General features: G+C 41.2%; 1 protein-coding gene across 1 annotated transcript; it reads right to left on the reverse strand.

Annotated features, from left to right (window-relative positions):
- Nucleotides 1-330: 330 nt before the first annotated feature.
- TNFSF11 (TNF superfamily member 11) lies at nucleotides 331-21,171 on the reverse strand. Its single transcript, XM_041467066.1, has 5 exons — nucleotides 20,953-21,171; nucleotides 12,661-12,828; nucleotides 6,119-6,164; nucleotides 5,938-6,036; nucleotides 331-752 (listed from the first exon to the last, which is right to left on the reverse strand). Exons 1-5 carry the CDS (start codon nucleotides 21,169-21,171, stop codon nucleotides 331-333), a joined length of 954 nt encoding a protein of 317 aa, XP_041323000.1.
- Nucleotides 21,172-21,406: the final 235 nt, after the last annotated feature.

Below are 21,406 nucleotides of genomic sequence, written 5' to 3' on the forward strand. Positions count from 1 at the left end.
ACTAGTAAAGGTAATCAGGGCAGAACTTGGCAACAGAAGCTCAATAGGATTGTTTTGATTTCAACTACAGCAACGCAAAAGGCACAATGACTCTACTGAGGCCAGTGGAGACAAATGAAGTAAAACTGCTGTAAGACTGCATCAGGAGAACTGTGTATCTTTGCCCTTCCGTATATTTGCAGGATTCCCGCTGGAATTTGCATGGGACAAAAACGTGTCTTTAGAGATATACGGCTTATACAGATGTAATTGGGTTGCAGAAGATTTTCAGTTCTTCAAGTTGTTTTTTGACAATTAAAAACTCAAATTTTCAGCACGCTAAAGAAAGAATCAATCTAAATCCCTAACTTTAAATGCTCCAAAGTAAGTTGCTTCTTGCGAAGAATCCAGTAGCAATGGGTTTGATACCTGGATACTTATCATTTCTCCGGATTTTAATTTAAAAAATCCCCCTACATTTACAGAATAAAAATGAAATTCTGAATTTCCTGACCAGTATTTGGTGCTTCCTCCCTTCATCAACACATCAAAGCGCCTTATTTTAAGGTTTGTCTTAATCACATAAACCATCAACTGAAGCCCTCTTTTAGTCAAGTTTCCTGAAGTTTCATGATGTCTAAAACAAATATTGGCATAAAGATAGTAAAATCCATCTTGATTAACAATTAGTTTTCCATCATTGAATGTCATATTTGATAAGTTTGCCTGGCCTTTGTCATGATGCCAGGATGTGAGGTTCACTTTGCGAGTTCCTGGAGATAAAAAAAGAAAAAAAAAAAAAAGGATTATTTATAAACATTTGACAAACCCCTACATTTAGAAAGCAACCTCTATGTTTTTAGAATCAATAGCAACTGGAGTTCTATAGGCTAAAGTGAATATGAAACAATTATGATAAAAATTCCTAAAAAAAAAAAAAATCTCTTTTCACCATACACTCCCAGATTTTGCTTGGTACTTATAACAGTGCCCTCCCACCAGAACACCTGCTGGACTATGGTACAAAACAGCTGCTTGGCCTACAGTTTGATTATGTTAAGCAACCATGCAACAAGCTCTGCACAGGCATTGCATTCCACCTAAAACCTTATTCAAGTTTCAAGTAGTTGAGAGCAATATGAAAAACTTGTTACTGGTCTTTAACATGTAGGTGTTGACAAGAAATAACTAAAATTTGGAAAAAATGCTGAATTGGCAATTCCCAAAAGAGAGAGCTTGTGAAACTTTCCATATTTTATGTTCTTATGACTGTAGTGGTAGAAAGATAAACATATTTTCCTTTGACAACACCAAAAAAAATGGGGAAAAGTCAGTGCATCTTTAGTACTACAGTTGTGCATCTTTAGTACTACACACTAAGTTGCCTAGACTTCACACAGCACTGAAGTGTTTATGACAAACTTCCTGATAGGCACAAGCCACTAACATTCTCTTATTCAGGGTAACACCAAGGGCATAACACAACAGATGGGAGATGACCAACTTGTCCCCCTAACCACTAGTAATTTTCAGCACACACGACTGACTCCACTTGCCCCCTCCCACAGCCGTGGGTTCACATAGGTGCCAGAGGACTTCACTCCTCAGCCTACCAGTGCATCTAAATGCCTGCTTGAAATATTCAGTACCTTATTCTCCCAACAGGCAACCAAAACAGTCCATCCTTAGCAAACTTTCCATGGCACACAGCAGGGCACAGTGCCCTCTACTCCGAGCATGTACACAGGCATGCGCCAGGACCCCTCCAGGTCTGTGCAGAAAGGCAGGGGAAGTAGGAACAGGGGGATTTGAGAAAGATTAATCTCCCCTAACTGCCAAGGGCAACCAACTTCTCCATGTGAGAGGAATATTTTAACAGCAGCCCAGAACAAAAAAACTTCTGGCTTTCTTCCACAAAGATGTCAGCAAAAGCACTGTCAAAGGCAGATCACAAGTAGCTGCTCCCCTATGGGTCTACTGCAACCAGGTAGAAATTATGAAAGCAAAAACAGACAGAGAAGCCAACTTCTCTGCAGTGCCTCAAAAAAACCCATCTGAAATTCATCAATTAACTGGAAAAGACAGCAAAATCTCAAGTCTCTTAGCCTGCAATTATTCACCTGCAAAATATACTGAGTTAGGGGTACCAGAGTGAACCTGTGAAGCACCGGGAACAGCTGAGGAAATTACAGAACTTCATCTGCACATCATTAAGTCTGGGAGAAATACTGCCCCATGGAGGGGGGGCTACCTTCAAGATCAGGAGGATAGGCAAGAAATCACTGCCTGGATCAGAGAAGAGGCACATTAGATACAGGACAGAAATGCACACCTATGACACAACAGAAAGGCATGCCACGATTGCCTGGTGGCACACTGGGTAGTTGCTAGGCAGGTTTTATCTACCTGACAAGTCAACTTTTTAGTGGCCTTTCAAGCTGCAATTTTGAAGAAACCCTCAGTGGGAAGATGTTCTGCTGAAGAAGGCAAAAGAGAGCAAATAGGTGCCACAGTCTCTTGTAACTGAGAGAGGGGCTCTGGGTGAATTTTGGTTACACTATTTGGATGCTCAGGGGAACAGGCCAAGAGATGATGGGAGATGACCCTCTCTGTTTTGAGCAAAGGATTTGTACAGATAACTTCTGAAGTGCCTTCCAAGCTATATTATAATGCTGTGATCATGTGTGCTGAGGCAGACAGGCATTTTGCCACAATTCAGAGCTCCAGAAGAGGTGTGCCACAGCCAGCAGCACAGCACAAGGATGCTCCGGTAGGAGTTATGCCATGCAACCTGTAATGGAAGGAGCGAGCAGGTTCTCAGCACTTCTGATGGTAACACATCTAGATTTGGAGACAGCAAAACAAGCAGTACCCTGAAACACAGGAAATGCAGGAAACTGGAGCATGTAAGTGCCAGATCTGCTGTCCATCAATGTTATGTATGAGAAACTCTGACACATAACCCAAGCCATGAGACAGTCAAAAATGCTGCAACACAGTATCTACTGAGAAATAATTTACTTTGGAACCATGAAAAAAACAGCCCAAGGTAAGTCCTGTTGACAGAGAAGGAAGTGGCTGGGGGATAATAAACAAAATAGCCTTCCAGACAAGGCAAAAAGCTTTATTTAAGAATTCAAGATAATGCATGCTCTTTCTCAAAACTGAAGATAAATGAAAACAATGTCTCCCTTTTTTTGTGAGCTTGAACTAAGACTAATACAAATGAGTTAAATAAAATTATTGAGCAAGAAGGAAGATGATGTGAGGGAAACAGAGGAGAAAGGAGCCCTGTTTTGATAATTTGTTTGCATCCTAGTAGCTTTCAAGACCAAATAAAGCCTGAAAAAAGGACCAAAGCACTGTTTGTTCTGAAAAGTCTTTTGGAGGCAAAGAGCAGCAAAGTCAAACCTGCAGCTGTAAACAGCTCAGAATACTACAGCATTTCCTTAGACAGCTAAAGGTATCAATTCACACCCCAAATTATATATTTAACATTTATATTTATTTCTGTTTGCAATTTTCCCCTTTAAACTGTGACTAATTTCTGCAATCAATTTATAAACCAGAATTCACTGTTTTCATTTAAAACCTAGGTAGCATTTATAGTGAGCTCTGGTAAAAACCAACCAGCAAGTATCCAGCTCTAACCTAAGGCAGCAAACTTAAAAAATACACACAGCAAGCCAAACCACTACAGCTTCTGTGCCAAAGGGTGGGTGGGGACACCACGATGTGAGCAGGGTTATTTTCCCCCCTCCCTTGCGCTATCCCCCCAGCTGCAAAAGTCCACTTGAGGCCTGACATTGCTGTGAACCAGGTCAAAGCAAAATGTTCTCTCACAGACACTGCTCATTGTCCCTTCAAGAAGGGTGTTTACTAGAAAACTGCTTAAAATCCTGTTTGACAGTGATGAAGACTTTTTTTTCCTGGCACTGTTTATTCTGGATGAGCTTGATGACAGTAGAGAACCTTAAAATACTAAGAAGAGATCTGTCCACTCAGGGATGGCAGAAAACAATTAAAATGGATTTCACATATGCAGGGTAAAGAATCGGGGGAAGAAAACAGAAGTTGCCATTTTCAGTCACAGAAAACAAGATGGGAGAGGAAAAACTCCTGGTGACCCCTCAGGCAAATTTTTCTTTCTTTATGCCTGTCACAATCTCTGTGCTATCCAGCCAAGTGGGTACTGCCTCATGCCAGTGAGCATGATATTGAAGTGCCTCACAACCAGCAGGTTCAGGGTTCCTGCTATCCCTAAGGATGAAGCCCCTCACTGCCGCAACACCCACAAGGGCTGCAGAAGCTGTGCTCATGAATTAACTCCTGGCAATGCTCTTCTGAAAGAGGCAAAAGCCAGATCAGAAGGGAGTACATGCACAGCTTATCACACTGGCAAGGAGTTGATCTGCAGAAAAAAAAGAACAATGTCTCCCTGGCCATCACCCACAGATGTGCTGTGCCACACCCTTGAAGGTTAGTGCACAATGCACAACTGTAAAAATTATCAGCTGCTGAAAATTGCAGTTGTAAAATTACAGTCTACAGCAACATCCAGGTAAGCAGCAAATAAATTCCACACCGCAAAAGGTGGATTTCACAGACTGTAACACTGACACACAGTCCACTTCTGCAGATAAGTGATCTGTTTCTATGACTAGCAAATTAATTGAAACCTTCCAAAGACAAAATGCTAAGGCAAGTTTACGGATACTGAATCCTCTACTATTGACCTATTGAAAAGTAGGTCAAAGCCATAATCTGACCAAAATAGAAGATTGTCAGGAGGCATATGAGCTAACAAGAAAGCCTGTGGAAGTTTTGACTGCCATCTGACAAGCTGTTTAAGCTCTCTGCTATAAAGCTCTGGATTGTGGCAATGCCAATGCACTTGAAAGAATCCTATCCTTCCTCCAGGCAAGAAGCTGTACAGAAGTGCTTTGTCTTTAAATAGAGCAAGAACAAGGTATTACTAAGCAGGCTGCTAAAATCTCAGAGTTTGAGTCTCGACACACCATTCCCCTTTGGTTTCATTATATAAAACAGAAAAGCAATGTGCATAGCTCAGTTAACAATGAGTTCAGTCCTGCAGAATGTATAAATCTTCAGAGAAAGAAGACAGTGGTGATCAATGCACCCCCTTCTTAAGATCCTCTACCTAACAGCTTCAGAAAAAACTCTGGTTTACTTCTACCACACCAACTGTTGAGAATACAGCATTGAGAATACAGCAAAAAATCTCAACTGACAGTGCCCCAAGGCAAAAACTAAAACTGTTCTAACATGATCTTCAAATGTTAGAAAATGAATCTTTTCCTCTGGAAAGTGTTCCAAGGCAGACTCATGTCTTGTTCCCTGATATTGTACTAGCAAGGATATTCACAAAGCCATCTGAATACTTGTGTGCAGAAAACAAGAGCTCTGGCAAAATAAAAGAATGCCATCCTTTTACCACAGGGGCAGATAAAAGCCGCAAGAACAATTTTTTCCCCCTGCTCAGTAGCTTGGGCAATGTTTGTGCTGGTACATGCTTGTATCTGTGCATGCATCCTCATGGCTGGTGTCCAGTGGGAGTGAAGAACTCCTCATGGGCCCTACAGGCCAAAGGCAAATGGGAAACTTTAGAGGAGAGCATTCAATGTAGATCTTCCTTCCTCACCTGAAGATAGCACAAAGGGGTAGGATTTGCCCCTCAAGAGGCTGGTCAAGAAAATGGGCAATTTGAAATGGAGGCCATTTCAAATCAGCACAAGATTCACACAAAGGGGAGCCATCCTCCTCTTACCACTACTCCTGCTGCCTGTGAAATCCTTTAATGCATCCAATTTATTCTCACTATCAAAAGCCATTTCTGAAGTCCCAGTCTGTTGCTGTTTTGCTGAAATATCTTCATATACTTCACTTTCTATACATTTATATTAGTATTTCAAGTATTCACTTAAAAATCAAACTTACCAGATGGAATATTCTTATCATCAATAATGAGATGGGCAAATGGCTGCTTCTCAGGTTTGCTCCTCTTGTACAGTTCAAGTCCTAATGCCTCCATTGCAGCTAGAGATAAAACAAATGCATTATCCCAAAAAGACAAGTTTAGTGGAACTAAAACATTGCTTATTCATAAACCAATACCTACCTTTTTCTGGTCTTGGTGGCGTTCTTCCCATAGCACGTTGGACTTCCTAAAATGAGAGGGAGACACTGCTTTGATGTTTTCTTGGTTTTGTAACAATGTTTAGTTTGCACACTTACAATAGTCTGTGCATGTATTTGGGGATGCTGTTACACCTGCAGCACATTCAGATGTTGGGGATATGAATCATGTAAATACAGTAATTTATGTAACAGGCACACACAATCAAATTACATCTAGTAATTTGGTAATTCTAATAAAGGTGGATAGAAATGCTAGTATGTATGATCACTGCATGATTTATTCTCATGGTGACGGCACATTTAAAACCTTTTCTACTTACTGTACTTGGAATATTTCTCTAAGTATAATGGAACAATGATTGATAAGAAGGCATCACCTCAAACAACGGAATTTATGAACTGATTTAATTACTTGGAGTCTAAAAACAAAGAAAGAGGCATTTCTATACAGGAATTAGTGTGTAGTCCCTCTAACAACTAAGCATAGCTAAACTCTGAATTTCATTTGTGATGAAAACCTCCACACCTCACCACTGACCACCAAAGGGGAAGGCTACAAGGCTTTACAATCAAGGCTCACTTCTAACAAGGTAAGCAAGAACTGAAGGATTAAGTATTATCCATACTGGACCAAAGGGACTGGGTGCCAGTATGTCATTCAAAAGTATGTCATTCTTAGCTGCAGATAAATTTTAATATAAATAAGAACTATGCTACCCAGACCCAAGAACAGCACAAAATGCAGACATCAGGCACCACAAAAAGCTTTGCTTTTAATCATTCACACCTGTACTCCTCTTGAGAAAAAGATAAAAACAGCAGATTGCAAAATTTAAGCAGCCTGTTCTTGTTACAAGCCTAGACTGAGACTTAGTATTAAGCTCAACCCTCAGTTCTGTCTCCCTTTTCCCCATGACTCTCTATCTGTTTTCTAAAAAAAACGGGGGCAATATGTTTGTTATTCTGAATACCTCATAGCATGGAGCTGTCAAGAAGGTGTTCAGTAAAAGGAAACATTTTGCTGAAGATAGCCCTCTTTGAACCTAGGAAACCTAGGAGTGGTCCTTTATTTTATCCTTATGCCACGCACACTGCCGTTTGCCTGATTCAATCCATGTATATGAAATGCATCTCAGATTTGGCCAGATCAGCAAAGTCCCACTGTGCTCTCAATCACTGGGGTGTTTCAGAATTTGAAATCCTGCTCTGAAAACACCTGAAGTCCTGCTTTTATGTAGTTTCGCAACCACAGTGAAATATGGAGTGCCTTGGCTGGTGCATTTATTACTCTCACTTTCCCCTTTCAGCAGGTGTTTAAATGTTAAACCAAAATGAAAAGCCACAGCAGTGTGGAAGTTGTAGTATGACTATCAAAGCATAATACTTCAGCTGAGATATGCTGATTTCATAGATAAGAATCATGAAGATGCTTTTTGCTGTAAAGACAAAAAGAAAAGCAGAAGAATCACAACTTCAAAAGCAGCAAAACTCGCATCCACTTCCCGCATTTACATTCACTTTGCTTCTCTGATCTTCCTACTTCAATGTCAGTTTTAGAAGCACAAAAATGAAGTTCAATTCTAGGAGCTGCATGTCAGCATCAGCCACTAGCCACACTTGAGTAGGAAATAGGAAGATGACAAGAGAATGCAAGTACTAGGTACTGCGAAAAATGGCAAAAGCCCCTGAAGAGAACAGGATGTAAGGCAAGAAGAGCCTGGGAGATAGACCACACTCTCAGAGATTATTGCAGCACACCCATCCCAGTATGCTTTTTCCCTTGAAGGAGAGACATGTTTGTCATCTTGCTTTCTCAGTGGGAACTTCTCAGATGTGGAGTTTGTTTCAATATCCCTTCCTTCCTTCCTTTGGGTGGATGTGATAGTGCCCTTGTCTGGAAAGCCTACTGAGTAGATCCAAAAAGAACCACGTACATTCTAATCTCCTACTACCTAGACTTGGTACTAAGAAAAAAAAAAAAGAAAGAAAAATCCCACGATTAATAATTGCTCAGCCCTTGAAAGCCCTGAATTGGTCAACTGCTATTCTAGTTTTAATTTACATTTTTCTTAGGAGCATTCAGTTCTGCTTCTGCAAATTTCCAAATATGTTCTAGCTTAAGCAGCTGAATACCTCATCTTCTGAAACCCAACAGCCTGACTCAGCTCATCTTCCACACAGAATGGCTCTGGTCCTCATGAAATCAGTCTGAGCTGCTCTCCTTCTAACTGGTGGTGGTGCTGTTCATCTGCAGCTTCACCACTCAGTAAGCAGGACAGCCACCCAGGAGGACTTGGGTCCACAACTCTCCTTGTCTGGAATTCATGATTAGCTCAACTGGTTAGATCATGGCACTAACAACACCAAGGCTGGGGGGTTTGAGCCAATTGTTCATTGACTCTTTTGTGAGCCTATCACTGGATCAGAAGTGGATAGACTGTGGCCAGAAAACAAAATCCTCCAGCAGCTCTCTAAGCTCCGGACTAGTGTGAAGTTCTTTACTTGATTCTGACCAGCCTCATCAAAGTTTGATATTCTGTTATGTTGCCCCAGCTTCCAAAATGAAGACAAAGTACATTAATTATTCCCTAGAAAACAGATATGGAGTCTTCAGTTTCCTCCTAAGGAACAAGCAGTTTAACACTTCTTGATTTTTTTTTTTTACTTGATGTTCATACAGTTCCAAGGTGCTGATACACAACCTACCTTAGAAAAGCATTTAACTACGCATTTGCTTCTGACCCTGAAGGACATTTTTCAGTGGATGTTTGAAGGTAGCCTCTTAATGGGATTATAAAATCCCCAGGTATTCTTATTGCAAGGAATTAAGAGCCATGATTTCTCAAATCACTGAAGTATCAACTGGTTTTTTTAGCTCCTGAATGTTCTTAGGTGTCTCATACTTACTCACAGTGTAGAGGCTCATTAAGGAGGCAGAAGCAGCTCAACAGAACCTGTGACTAAGACACTGCTATAATGGCATGAAAACTGCTGACAAAAGATTACCAGCAACTTCTCTTAAGACTGCCATCCACAGAAGCGTGTGTGATACCAAGCTGTTCAGTTATTTTTAGCAGAACTGTACACAAAAATCACCCCACTCTTAATCTTATGACAAGGTGCACTTGTACACCTTTGTCATTTGCTCACTGCCCACCAAGTCAACTCTGCTGGCCTGCTTCCCACATTCCAACCTCCTCCACACACTCACTGTTTAAACAACAGACAAGGAGTTAGTCACAAAAATGAAAAACATGTCTTCCCTTCATCCAAAAAGAAGAAAAAAAAAGAGGCCACAAAGAAGTTCCAAAACTTTCTCATTTTAAAGATAAAAATCATATTTTAAGTGCCTGGAAAGTTGGGAACTGCTCTCTAACTCATCTAACTCAGGATGCAAAAATATCTGTTGCTCTTAAGCCTCTGTCCAATGCTAATGATGCAGAAGACAAGGTTAAACCTGAAGACATGACATTTGTGAAAGGTTTTTAGTCTCCTTTAGCTTTTATCTAAATATCTCAGTATCTACTTTGAGCAGCTCTAAGCAGCTTTTAGAGACCAACAAAAAGAGAACTTCTGGACACTCACTTACTGCTTCAGATGTGATCTTAAAGATTCTTTAACCACTTGACTCTTTTACTACCAAGTGCCTTAAGTACAGTACAGTTCCTGATACCAGGAAGAAGTATCTGATTCTCTTGCCGGAAATTCAGCAATTTGAAGAATGCTAATCAAGAAGGAAGTAAAATATGAAGTACATGAACCTATATTCATCAGACTGTAGTTTACAGACCAGTAATAAAACCTCTCTCCAAATGAGTAGTCTACTGCTTGCAGGAAAAAAGAAAAAAGGAAGTAAGACTGTAGGATGGAAACCTACAAAATTGTACGCGAAATTTTAACAACTTACAAAAATCATTTGTGAAACCTTTACTTGGTCCATACCTATGTGCTCTTTAAATGTCTGCTAAGTATATAAATTTCTTTATAAATGCTGCTCTGCAGGTCTAGCAAAGCACTCTGTTGCCATGTGAGAGAACAGCTTACGCCTGTACTCCACAAGCAGCTAGAACCTGGGAGCACTGCCAAGCAAAGTTACTTATGGATTGACCCAAGATATGTTTGTAGTCCTTTCTACTTCAGGCTCATAACAGACTTCATAAGAACTGTGGTTAGAGCATCTGGACTGCCAAAAGCTTTTTAGGGTTACATGGAAAAAGATTAAGCAAACACGCTGGCTAGTATATTATTTGCCTGCTTGCAAGTTTATATGCAATATTGAAAATATTCTCTCTACTTAGTAAGCTGCTTCTTAAGCAGAGTATATTAAGGAATCAATCATTAGATTATGATTAAAAGAAAAAAACTATCACTTTTTCAGGAGACAAGTATTTCTAGACTGGACCTTGCAGCCCTACTACACTGGTTTTCATAAGGCACTTCCACTTTCAACATCAATCTCTGCTTTACATTTAAGCACTCTGTCTACAGGTGTGCAAAGAAAACCGATGAGAACTGGCACAGGAAGCTAGAAGCTGTAACCAGACCATAAACATGAGCACAAGAAATTTGTCTATTTTCATTTCCTGAACAGCTCGAATTGCAAAAGACAATATATTGAAAAATCAAAAAACATAAATGGTATTTTGAAATGCTCCATTTTAGTCACTTAGCATGCTGCCAACTCAAATAAGGATACTGGTTCTTAAAAAACACAAGCTAGATTCTTTATTCTCCTTAAGGAAAGTGAAGAAAGCACAGACAACAGGAAACCTCCTTTAAGTCACAATAGCTGGATCCACACACAAAGGAGTGTGTGCAACTTCAAGTAAGTTATAGCTGCATATCTGCTCTTCGTTGTTGCAGGGTGACTGAAAGGCAGAATTTACAGATGATGATAAAGTATAATTCTGCCTTGACACTGTTACTTTCACTTCTCTGATGTACGCAAAAGATGTAAAAAGCCTCAGGTCACCACCTTCCTATCTATTTCTTTCTCTGTCATTGATACAAGATGACAAAGCATCCAGTCCACTTAAGCAGCTGCTTAATGAACTCCATTGCATTCAAAGGAACTTCAGAGTCCAATTACTTTGGCAAGGGAAATTTTATTGTTCTCAAACTAATGGTGATCAGCCAAAAAAGTTATCCCTACTCACTACTTATCCTGGCCACGGACATTGCAGCATTTAACCTCCATCCAGACTGGCAGGACATAAAGCCTCAGCTAAAGCCAGTGCCTTTGTTGAGTAACCAGCAGCAAATGACCAGAACACAGGGCTCCCCACTGACTTACTGTAACAAGCTCCTTCCTGTGTCATGAGTGAAGGAGCAGCCCAGCACACAGCACATATGTAGGTGCAGCGTGAGAGGCTCTAAAAAATGCAGGAGGAAAGAATTAATTCTGCAGGCAAAACCCTTCGTTTCCTCCTGAAGCTCTTGAAGGAGGTGGCTAGCAAAAGGGACAAGAGATAGACTCCTATGTCTCTCTGTGTTTTGTTGACAAAAAGTCTGTGACTTAGAGCTCTCTGTTAAAACCAAACATCACATTAGCACAATTCAAATGGTAAATTTAACTCAAGTACAGTTCATGTTAAAGCATATGTGAGTTCAGCTCAAATCTAATGTAGTACCCTTAATGAAAAACTGCCAGTCCTATGAAGATATGAGGCAGTGAGGCAGTAAAGGGCCTGAAAAGCCAGAAAAACCAAATACCATAGCAGACATCCATCTGTTACACAGCCCATAATTAGCACTAAACACTATCACGAACACAAAAAGAGATCAAAGGTAGTGACTGCAATAAAAGGGATTTGTGGCATATTTGCAGCTTGCCTAGGCTTCTTCATTAGAGCTGACTTCTTGTGTCATTTGTGTTTGGGAACAACCTATCATTCTCAATTCCTGGACAAAGACCACCCAGTTATCATGCTATGGCCAAGTAGGTCTCCGGCCAGTGAGAGAATGGCCTGCACAGAACACAGAACTGGCAAAGTGAGCAAAACCAAAGCAGGAATTGACCCTCATTTTGGACTCTACAGTAAGAAACAAGAGCAAATGAGAGCAATTGATATCTCCTTTTCCTTCAGGCAATATTTTGCTTGCTGATGATCCAGACTTAAGAGAATCTTGTTTGGAAGATTCCCTTGAAAAGAATGTGAAACTGACACTTGTTACGAGCATCTGGAAAACCTATACAAATATTACCATAAATGACTACTGCTCAGGCCCATCCAAATTGTCAGAATGGCTAATCACCTAATTTCAATCAGTTTTCTTAGTACAACTTCAAGTCTTTCTTTCTTAAAAGAAAAATAAAGTAAATAAAATGTACTTGAATACAGAAGTGGTTAGCCACTACCAGATTCATCAGCAAATACAATATAATCCTGGATAAAACATCAGGTGTTACTCAAACACCAGGAAATAATTTATAGAACTTACGTCTGAATACAGATTTCAGAAAAATTGTTTTAATTTCAACAGGACCATGAAATAAAGAAACACATTGTCTGTGCCACTTACCCTCTGCACAGCCCTTTGAAGAGCCTGTTTCACACTTCTACAGGATTCTGGCATTAACTTTGCTTCTTGACTTTCAAAGGAGGCATCATGCAAATCTGTACTTTCTTGATGTCCAAAAAGTGTTCTGACACAGTGTGCATGTTCTTTTGAAATTCTAGTAGGGTCCATCTGAAACAAAAACATAAGCAGAACCACAGTTCTAAGTGTTAAGAGACACTTTTCAACCAGCTAAAAGTTTGGCCCTGGCTAAGTTTATTATCTAAATTTTCATTATAAACAGTAGACAGAAAAAGTTCCCAACATCAGTGTTAATTTCATCCAACAAACATGCCAGATAGGTGAATGAATTATCTCCTGGTGCTGCCTATTTCATTAGCTTTGACTAGGTATGTGACTTTCAAAAGTTAAAGACAAATCCCATTCTTATGGTAAAGTCAATAATTTTGAATTCCATATTTCAACCACTCAGGGCAATATCACAGTTATTTTAGCAGGAAACATACACAGATACCCTACCTTAAAAGTTATTCTTTTTAAGATGATACATGAATGTCAAGTAGAGAAACATGGGGAAAGTATGTATGTGTGTATAGCACATCATTTTCAAGAGAAAACACAGAAGTTCTCTGAAACCATTTTATCACTGAAATTGTATCACTGAAGCTGTCAGTCAGCTATCACTGAAACTGTTTTACGGATGTGCTCATTGTGGATAGAGTTCATTTTCTTTGCAGTGGCTGGTATGTGTTTTGCATTTGTGACCAAAACAGTGTTGGTAACACAGGGATGTGTTTGTTACAGCTGGGCAGGGCTGACACTGAGTCAGGGCCCTTTCTGCCTCCCACCCCACCAGAGAGAGGGCTGGGGGTGCACAAGGAGCTGGGACAGGACACAGCCTGGACAGCTGACCAGAGCTGGCCAAAGAGATACCCCATACCATATGGCATCATGCTCAGTATATAAAGGGAAGAAGGAGGAAAGGGAAGACCTTTGGAATGATAGCATTTGTCTTCTCAAGTCACTTTGTGTGGTGGAGCCATGCTGTCCTAGGGATGGCTAAACACCTGCCTTCATATTCTGCTTCCTTTGCATTTCCAGCTTTTTCTTTACCTTTTAAATTTTCTTTATCTCAACTCATGAGTTCTCACTGTTCCAATTATCTCCAGAATGCCATCAGGGAGTGAGCAGCTGTCTGAAACTTAGTTGCCAGCTGGGAATAAGCCATGACAATGGCAAGAGATATTGATGTATGAAATGGTCACAAAGACAGCAAGGCAGCAAAAGTTAAAGACCAAAAGATGATTAAACTGCACCACAAGACATCTCTGTATCACTGGACAAGGAATGGTAAGTTTAGAGTATCTGCAATACATTTTTATCCATCAGTCTTTCTGACTGAATCAAGTATATTTTTAAATCCTGTGTTGTATCGCTTAGATAAATTGGAAGATAATCCAAGGATTAGGATTGTACCTTGACAGCATTTTATTGCACAAAAGCTATTTAAACCATTTCACCCTTTTTTCACATATTCCAAATCCCTTACACTGAAGAGATTGACAACTATCTTTCGGAGATGGCCTAGACTCTCAGAAATTGTTCTCAACTCGCATTTATTCTGCTTTTACTTCAGACTTAAAGAAGGGTTTATGCACCCAAACTCAATGTTCTATTTAAGAACATTGACTTCTGTCTTTCTTTAGTTGGAAAAAAACAATTTTACCTGAGAATTACAAAAGGTTACTTGTAACTGCAATGCAGAAATACCAAGACATCATGGACGGTGCCTAGTGTTCAGTTTCCTTTAACACAGAGCTGAACAAAACACCATATCAAAAGGAAGTTTTTCACAATACAAAACAGCCAGAGTGAATCAAGCACATCATTTGTTCACAGGAACATAAATTCAACTCCCTAACCTCCCAAAAAGAAATTAGTTAACTTAAAAGTGTAAGGTTAGGATTACAGAGCTGAATTAAAGTCTACACCACCCAGGCAGCCACCCAATAGTAGCACACAGTAGAGAGACATTTGTTGCACAGACAGCAGTACCAAACGCTGCCTCCTCCATCACCACCATTCTGCTCAAGTCTCCAGATGGAAAGCTCTTTGCCCAATTAATTCAGACCACTGTCAGATCCTGTAGCCTGGTTTACCTGTCGCAGTCATCCCTGCAGATCTGGAAAGAAACAGGTCATAGAAGGTTCACCTGAAGATCATAAGATGCCCCAGCTTTCACCACAGGGGTAGCGATGAGTTACAGAATGGCTTGGAGGCAGTAACATCTTGCTGTGATGGCCTGACACAGCTGAATCCCCAAAGAAAATCTGTGTATAGCCATTGCAGCTCTATTAATTAAGTGCTAAACACCTACACTAATGCCTTCTGAAGTCAGCTGGGGCAGTGCAGCCTCATTAACTGCATAAGGAGATCTAAACCAGCACCTCTCTGCTCTCGCCCCATTCACCACAGAATTCAATTCCTGGATTTCAGTATCCTCTTCTAAATCAGTAACAAGGGAGGAACTTTTGCTGGCCTAATTTCCTTTAAGATAAGTTCCCCAAAACCAAGTCACTCCAGATATATCAGATAAGCATCGGAGTCAGTACAGGGATAAGCACAAGAATGAAATATCAGGAAGGCAGCACTAGCTTTAACTGACTGTAAAACTGCACTCTTCAAGCATCTCTCACACCATGTTCCACTTGCATTCAGAACCCAGAAAATCAATTAAAATAAACAAAACATAATAAAAAATAAATAAAATAAAAAGAAATAATTAAAAAAAGATAATCACAAAATGTTTACCAACAGCTGCCAAAAGGCAGTTAATGCAGAATGACATGAGTTGGAAGGTACCTTTGGACGTCTCTAGTCAAGCCCCCTGCTTGAAAGCAAGGCCAACTTGTAACTTAGGCAAGGTGGGTTAAGGCATTTTCTAGACAAACTCTGGGAAATGTCCATCAAGGAAGACTTTCAGCCTCTTTGGACAAACTGTCCTAAAACTTCACTACTTCTAGTGTGTAAAAAACCTTGGGTTTTATATCCTTGGTGCAATTTATGACTGTGCCTTTTGTTATTGCTGCACGCTTCTGAAGAGGCTGACTGTCTTCAGGTAACTAAAAACAGTGACTGGCTTCCCTCATCTTAGTCTGTTCTTTGTCAAAGAATCCAGCTTTCCATTCTTTTATACATGATGGTTCCTATCTGTCACAGTGGACCTTCTTCTGCTGGACACCTTCCTGTTTGTTGATATACTTCTGGTACTGAGGGACCCAAAACAGCACCATGTATTTCAAATATAACCTCTCATGCTGGGATCATTAGAGACCTGACTGAACTGATGTCTCTTAACAGGATCTGGATATCTGAGTCTTCTCTCTCCCCTCTACACAAATCACAGACTAGAACACAGAAAATTACAGCAAACAACTGCTAATACATACTAATTTGTATCAGTAATTCTACTAGACAGAGACTACTATTCCAGTTTTGGATTTATTAAAACACATCTTCTGAATTACAGGCAAGAAAATTAGGTTTTACAGCACAAAGATCATGAAATTTGTAAAGGCCTGAGTGTCTAGCATGACAAGTAATGCCAGCATAGACTCACCGCTATCAGCAATCATTCAAATGTGTCACACAGTAACAGCAGATTGCTCGGTTTACAGTTTATCTGCTCAGAAATCCAGAATCTCTGCACCTACAGGTGAAAGACTGAATACTTAATGGAAACACTGCAACTGCCGGTTTCAGCAACCTGGAGCTGTGCAGCGAACCCTGACAAAAACTGCAAGTCTCCAGAGTTAGTGTGTGATAAGGGGAATCTCTCATCTTGGGACTAGCCCACCTGCTGCCCTCACATTTTTCAAAGAATACCTTCAAGAATAGTCTTCACCGCATTTAACCACGAAAATCAGCTCACTTGCCTGAAAAGGACTTCTCAGAAATCCTGCATCGTAAGTCTTTACAGAGAACATGCCCTGAAGTGCCATGGCTGTAAACAAGCACTACCGAGCACTGAGATCAAAACTGGGGAAGTAAAGATGCACAGAAAAACTTCCTAAGACATGTTTTGAGAAGAACTTCTAAAGAACGAGAAAATTACGATGAAATACCAGAAGCAGCTTGCTAACTTGCAGGGCAGGGCACCTTCAGCAAAAAGTCCTAAAGATTTAATATCTGGAAGAAATATCAAGATGCAAACAGAAATAAAGGAGAAAGCTTTATAAAGTGTGAAGTTCCCTAAATAGCTTAGAGTAATTAAACTAAAGAGAGGAGTGTCTAGTTTATTTTTAATATCCGCTTTGCCTGACCTTGAAATCAGGTCAGACTGTTCAGTGCCCCCAGTTTTCAGCATCTGTCATCATTCTAGTTGCATTTCTGGACTCTATTCAGCCACTTCAGGGCAGCCAAAATTAACTCCAGCATCATGGGTTAAATTAACCTACAGAATTAAGAACCAATTTTCTGATGTAAAAAAGACTCTGTTTGGTTTTAAGAGACACACTACATTCCACCCACCTTTACTATTAAATTTTGTATCAATTATGTACTGTTACAATATTGCATTAAATACTTACTCCTTACAATAAATGTTTAAAATCTATACTTGTACTTCTTTTCAAACTTAAACCACTTTCCAGACTATCAAATATCACTTTGCCCTCCGTGACCTTTTCTAAGCACCAAGAAGGGGTTCTTTCAGGCTTCTGAAAGATGTTAACAATCCCCAGCAAGCTGTTTTTTCTGTTAGCCACAATGCTCACAAAATTTCATCTGAAGTCTGAAAGGTAATAGTTTGAAAACATACCACAAGAATTCCACATAAGCATGAAATGACAATAAAAACTGGGCTTCCAGGTCACCAGTTATCCAACTGTGAACTCTTCCCTCTGGTAGAATACTTGAAATTTGTACAGATTTTTTTTTAATGGGAACAGTCTTGGAGGTCTAGCTTAAAATGTGGGCATTAGACACCCAGCCACCACATTTCATTTTGAGCACTTTCAATTTGCTTCACTGCCCTCCAGCTCAATGTTAGACCAGATTCCTACTCTTTTGAGATCTAAGTGCACTAAGGAAATGGGCCAGAAAGAAAAGATTAAAAGCTAAGCTTTTGGAGACTATACCTCAGCATTTATCAGTCAAAGTTAAAGATAATACTTCTCTTACCTTGTGCTGTGCATGAGTCTCTATTGAGTGATGACCTCCAACTGCTCTAAGTATCTTAACTGAATTTTCATGGCATTTTTATAGATAATGATAAAATATTCCTCAAAGTATAGGCAAAATAAATGCTTAAGACCAATACACTGTTTAATTGTTTAATTTCTTGGATTATCTACACAGGATAGTCCAAAGAGCAAGGATAAAACATGCTAACGTTTTTACATTTCAGTACACTATTGTGAGAATATTGGTAAAATTCAAACTTGTTGCCTTTTTTTTTTTTTTTTTCCTTTCTTTTTCGACATACCAGCTCATTGTCTGACTTGCATGGCACTGCATTATTTCTTGGCCACAAACATGTGTTTACCCGTGAAAACCTAGTGTCAGTCTTAGTTATGTGTCTTGTGAAATTCCAAATGCTCAAGCCACAACATAAACAAAATTAAGGAAAAACCAAAACCTCAACTATTGTCTCAGCTTATACGATGTCATGATCCAGCCCAAATGATTTTATGCGAATACAGACAAAATGTGAGTGGTAAAACTGAGTCAGAGTTTACTCAGACTCTTAGATAAGGTTTAAAGAGCTTCTAAGATATATAATTTCTTAATATCAGCCTATACAGTCAAATCTTTCTAATTCACATTTGCTTAATTTACCAAGCAAACAATTCAAATCTTTTCATGCACAGATTCTACTACTAATGCCTCATTATTTTGACAAAATTAATTAAAAATTTTTAAGTTCTGTTATTAAAGTACAAATGTAAATAGCTGAAATTTACACTGAAAAGGCCAAACTGATGTAGCTTAATAAAATCAAATGCCACAGAAATCTTTCCAAAAGAAAGAGGTCTGATCATGTCCCATTTAAATAAAATAAATCTCAAAGAGTGTGAAATAAGAATGAACTGCTGCAGGACCTACTATGTTTTTCCATCTATCTTATTCCACAATTAGAAATTATGAACAAATTTGAATTATCATATCTTCTTGTAGTGAATTATGTACTTAATTCAAGAGTATACTTATTATTCTATTTGCCATTGATGACATTTTCTCCATTAAAATTTTTAGGCAATGACTTCAGTCAAGTCTACATTGAGTTATATCACCTCTTTAGATGTTTTGGAAATTCAAATTTATGAAAGACTCCATTCAATAGCACTACTCCAAATCTGCAGGAACAAGACGCTAGCAAGAGAATTAAGCTGTCAAATGCAGAGTTACAGCTGAACCATGCCATTTTTTTAAAATCAAGGAAGCAGAAGAAAAATAGCCATTATGGTTCTTTTTACCCTTTGTCAGGAGCACATGAAACCCTGACATGGACCTGTCAGGAAGAGTCTTTCATAAGGGGGTACATTTTGATTAGTTGCTTTGATTGCAATGGCTCTCGAGCCCCCTAATGAACACATAGCTGTGCATCTCTGAGCTACATTTTGACAAGAATGTCTTTTCAGGTTCCTGAACATCTGGAGTGAAAAACATTCCCATGTCACAAGTTGATGCAGGCATTAATTTATTTCACTGTCAAGCAAACAAGTAGCTTTAAGCTACTTTACAAAGAGTCCCAGAAATTAGATGTCACTCTTCTGAAACATACAAGTTATGATTAACTAAGTGCTGTACTGCCATTACATTTTATTTTTCGAAAAAATGGAAAACACAAAGCCATTGTCAGTAAGAAAATATGAATTAGTCTGCATAATAAGCTATCTGCAGTGTTACTGTATATTTGACGGTCACTCATCTGATTAAGTGGGTATACACTTGTGCAACACCTGCTTTCAGAGTGCACTTAGTTAAGAAATCCAGCCTGCTACCTCAAGATCAAGTGCCTCTACCTAGAAAGTAAACCGAAAGAAACAGGTTTCCAGTCTCTGCCGACTTCAAATGAAAAGTACACACAACAGAAGCACCACTTCCATGACGGCAGTCAGACCCACATCAACAGAACTAGCTAGCATCCGACAAAGCCAAGCAGAAATCTAACACCTAGCCCTGAGAACCAACTAGCTGGCAGCTCCCCACTTCCTCCGAGAGGGCTCAGCTTTGCGGGGTAAGAGATGCAGCAGCGAGGGAAGCCAGGCAGCCGAGCCATTTCCAAGAAGCAGAGCCCTCTGCTCTCCGAAAGCCCAACCGCTCATCACCTTATCTGCCCCCGCAGCGATAGCTCCCCGCGCTCCTCTCGGCACGCACCGCTGCCTCTTCCGAGGCATCCCGGCTCACTTGAGGCCTGGCAGGTGAGGCGCGGCTCTCCCAGACATCCCCAGAAAAAGCTCCTGAGCAGCGGCAGGCACCTCTGGCCGATGCCCACGTGCACACAGAGCCAGCTCCTCTGCAGCGCCCCTGAGTGACAAACCACCACGAGTGGTGGTGCATGACGATCTTTTTTGTCCTTAAAGCCATTTCTCCTGCTGGTGAAACATTTAAGGCAGCCAAAGACCTAAGCCACGTCACAGAATCACTGATTATGCAAAGTTGGAAGGGACCCTCAAGAACCATTGAGTCTAACTCCTGACCCCACAGAGCACCGTCTCCAAAAATCGCACCATGTGCCTGAGAGCTTTGTCCAAACACTTCTAGAACTCTGTCAGGCTTGGTGCTGTAACCGCTTCCCTGGGGAGCCTGTTCCAGCGCCCAGCCACCCTCTGGATGAAGAACCATTGTTTAACACTCAATGTCAACATTCTCTCCAGTGGAAAACCGAAAGCTGACCATTAAAAACCAAAGCCCTGCAAGACTTCAGGTGAAGGATCCAGTCTAAACTGTTTTTCGAGTCAGGGAAGCCCGCACATCGAACCTCGCGGCGAAGCCCTGTACCCCAAAAAGCACCCGATGCCCGGAGCGCTGTCTGGAACCCCTGGTACTGAGCGGCTCCAGTGACCAGGGCACAGCACACGCTGGGAAGGACACTGCGAGCCCATTGGCCCGACCCCTCTCAGAACTGGATCAACTTTAGAGACAGACAAGTGTCTTCTAAAACTTTTTTATTTGTTTTTCTTTAATTTATCCCCTCGATCGCACTTGACACGAGGGCCCTGCCCTCTTCTGCAGGGTGCGAGGCGGCCGCACTTGCTTGAGCAGGAAGAGCCCGCGCTAGATCCCGCTTACCTGAGCTCGGAAGTAGAGGAAGAGGGCGACGCTGCAGACCACCTGCCCCAGCCCCAGGAGGACGAGGGCGGCGAGGAGGGAGCGGGACGCGGGCGGCGGGTGCGGGTGCGCGGGCGGCGGGGGCGGCGGCGGCGCCGGGGCGCTCTCGTGGGCGGCGCCGCTGCCCAGCTCCTCGGAGCCGCGCAAGTACTTGGTGTAGTCTCGGCTGGCGCGACGCATCGCAGCTCCGCTCCGCTCCGACGGCTCCACACGCGGCTCCGCCGAACTCCCCAGTGCCGGCAAACAACCTCGCCGCCCCGGCCGGGCACCTCTTATAAACGGGGCGGCCAATCAGCCCCGGGCGGCGCGCCCCCGCCGCCCTCCTCCTCCTCCCTCCCGCCCGCTGCCGCCACACGCACCACCGCCGCCCCCTCCTCGCCTCGCCTCCCCGAGCACAGACCGGCCCCCGCCGGCC

Source organism: Pyrgilauda ruficollis, unplaced genomic scaffold (genome assembly GCF_017590135.1).
Source record: "Pyrgilauda ruficollis isolate IOZ18807 unplaced genomic scaffold, ASM1759013v1 scaffold20, whole genome shotgun sequence".
Classification (NCBI taxonomy): Eukaryota; Metazoa; Chordata; class Aves; order Passeriformes; family Passeridae; genus Pyrgilauda; species Pyrgilauda ruficollis.

What these genes read in the sequence shown, in the direction of transcription:
- TNFSF11 (XM_041467066.1), bottom strand. Translation starts at nt 21,171, where the DNA reads ATGCGTCGCGCCAGCCGAGACTACACCAAGTACTTGCGCGGCTCCGAG. An exon ending in GCCACCAAGACCAGAAAAAG is followed by an intron (nt 6,037 to 6,118) that starts GTAGGTATTGGT and finishes TTTTATCTCTAG; the next exon opens with CTGCAATGGAGGCATTAGGA. An exon ending in TGATAAGAATATTCCATCTG is followed by an intron (nt 753 to 5,937) that starts GTAAGTTTGATT and finishes TTTTATCTCCAG; the next exon opens with GAACTCGCAAAGTGAACCTC.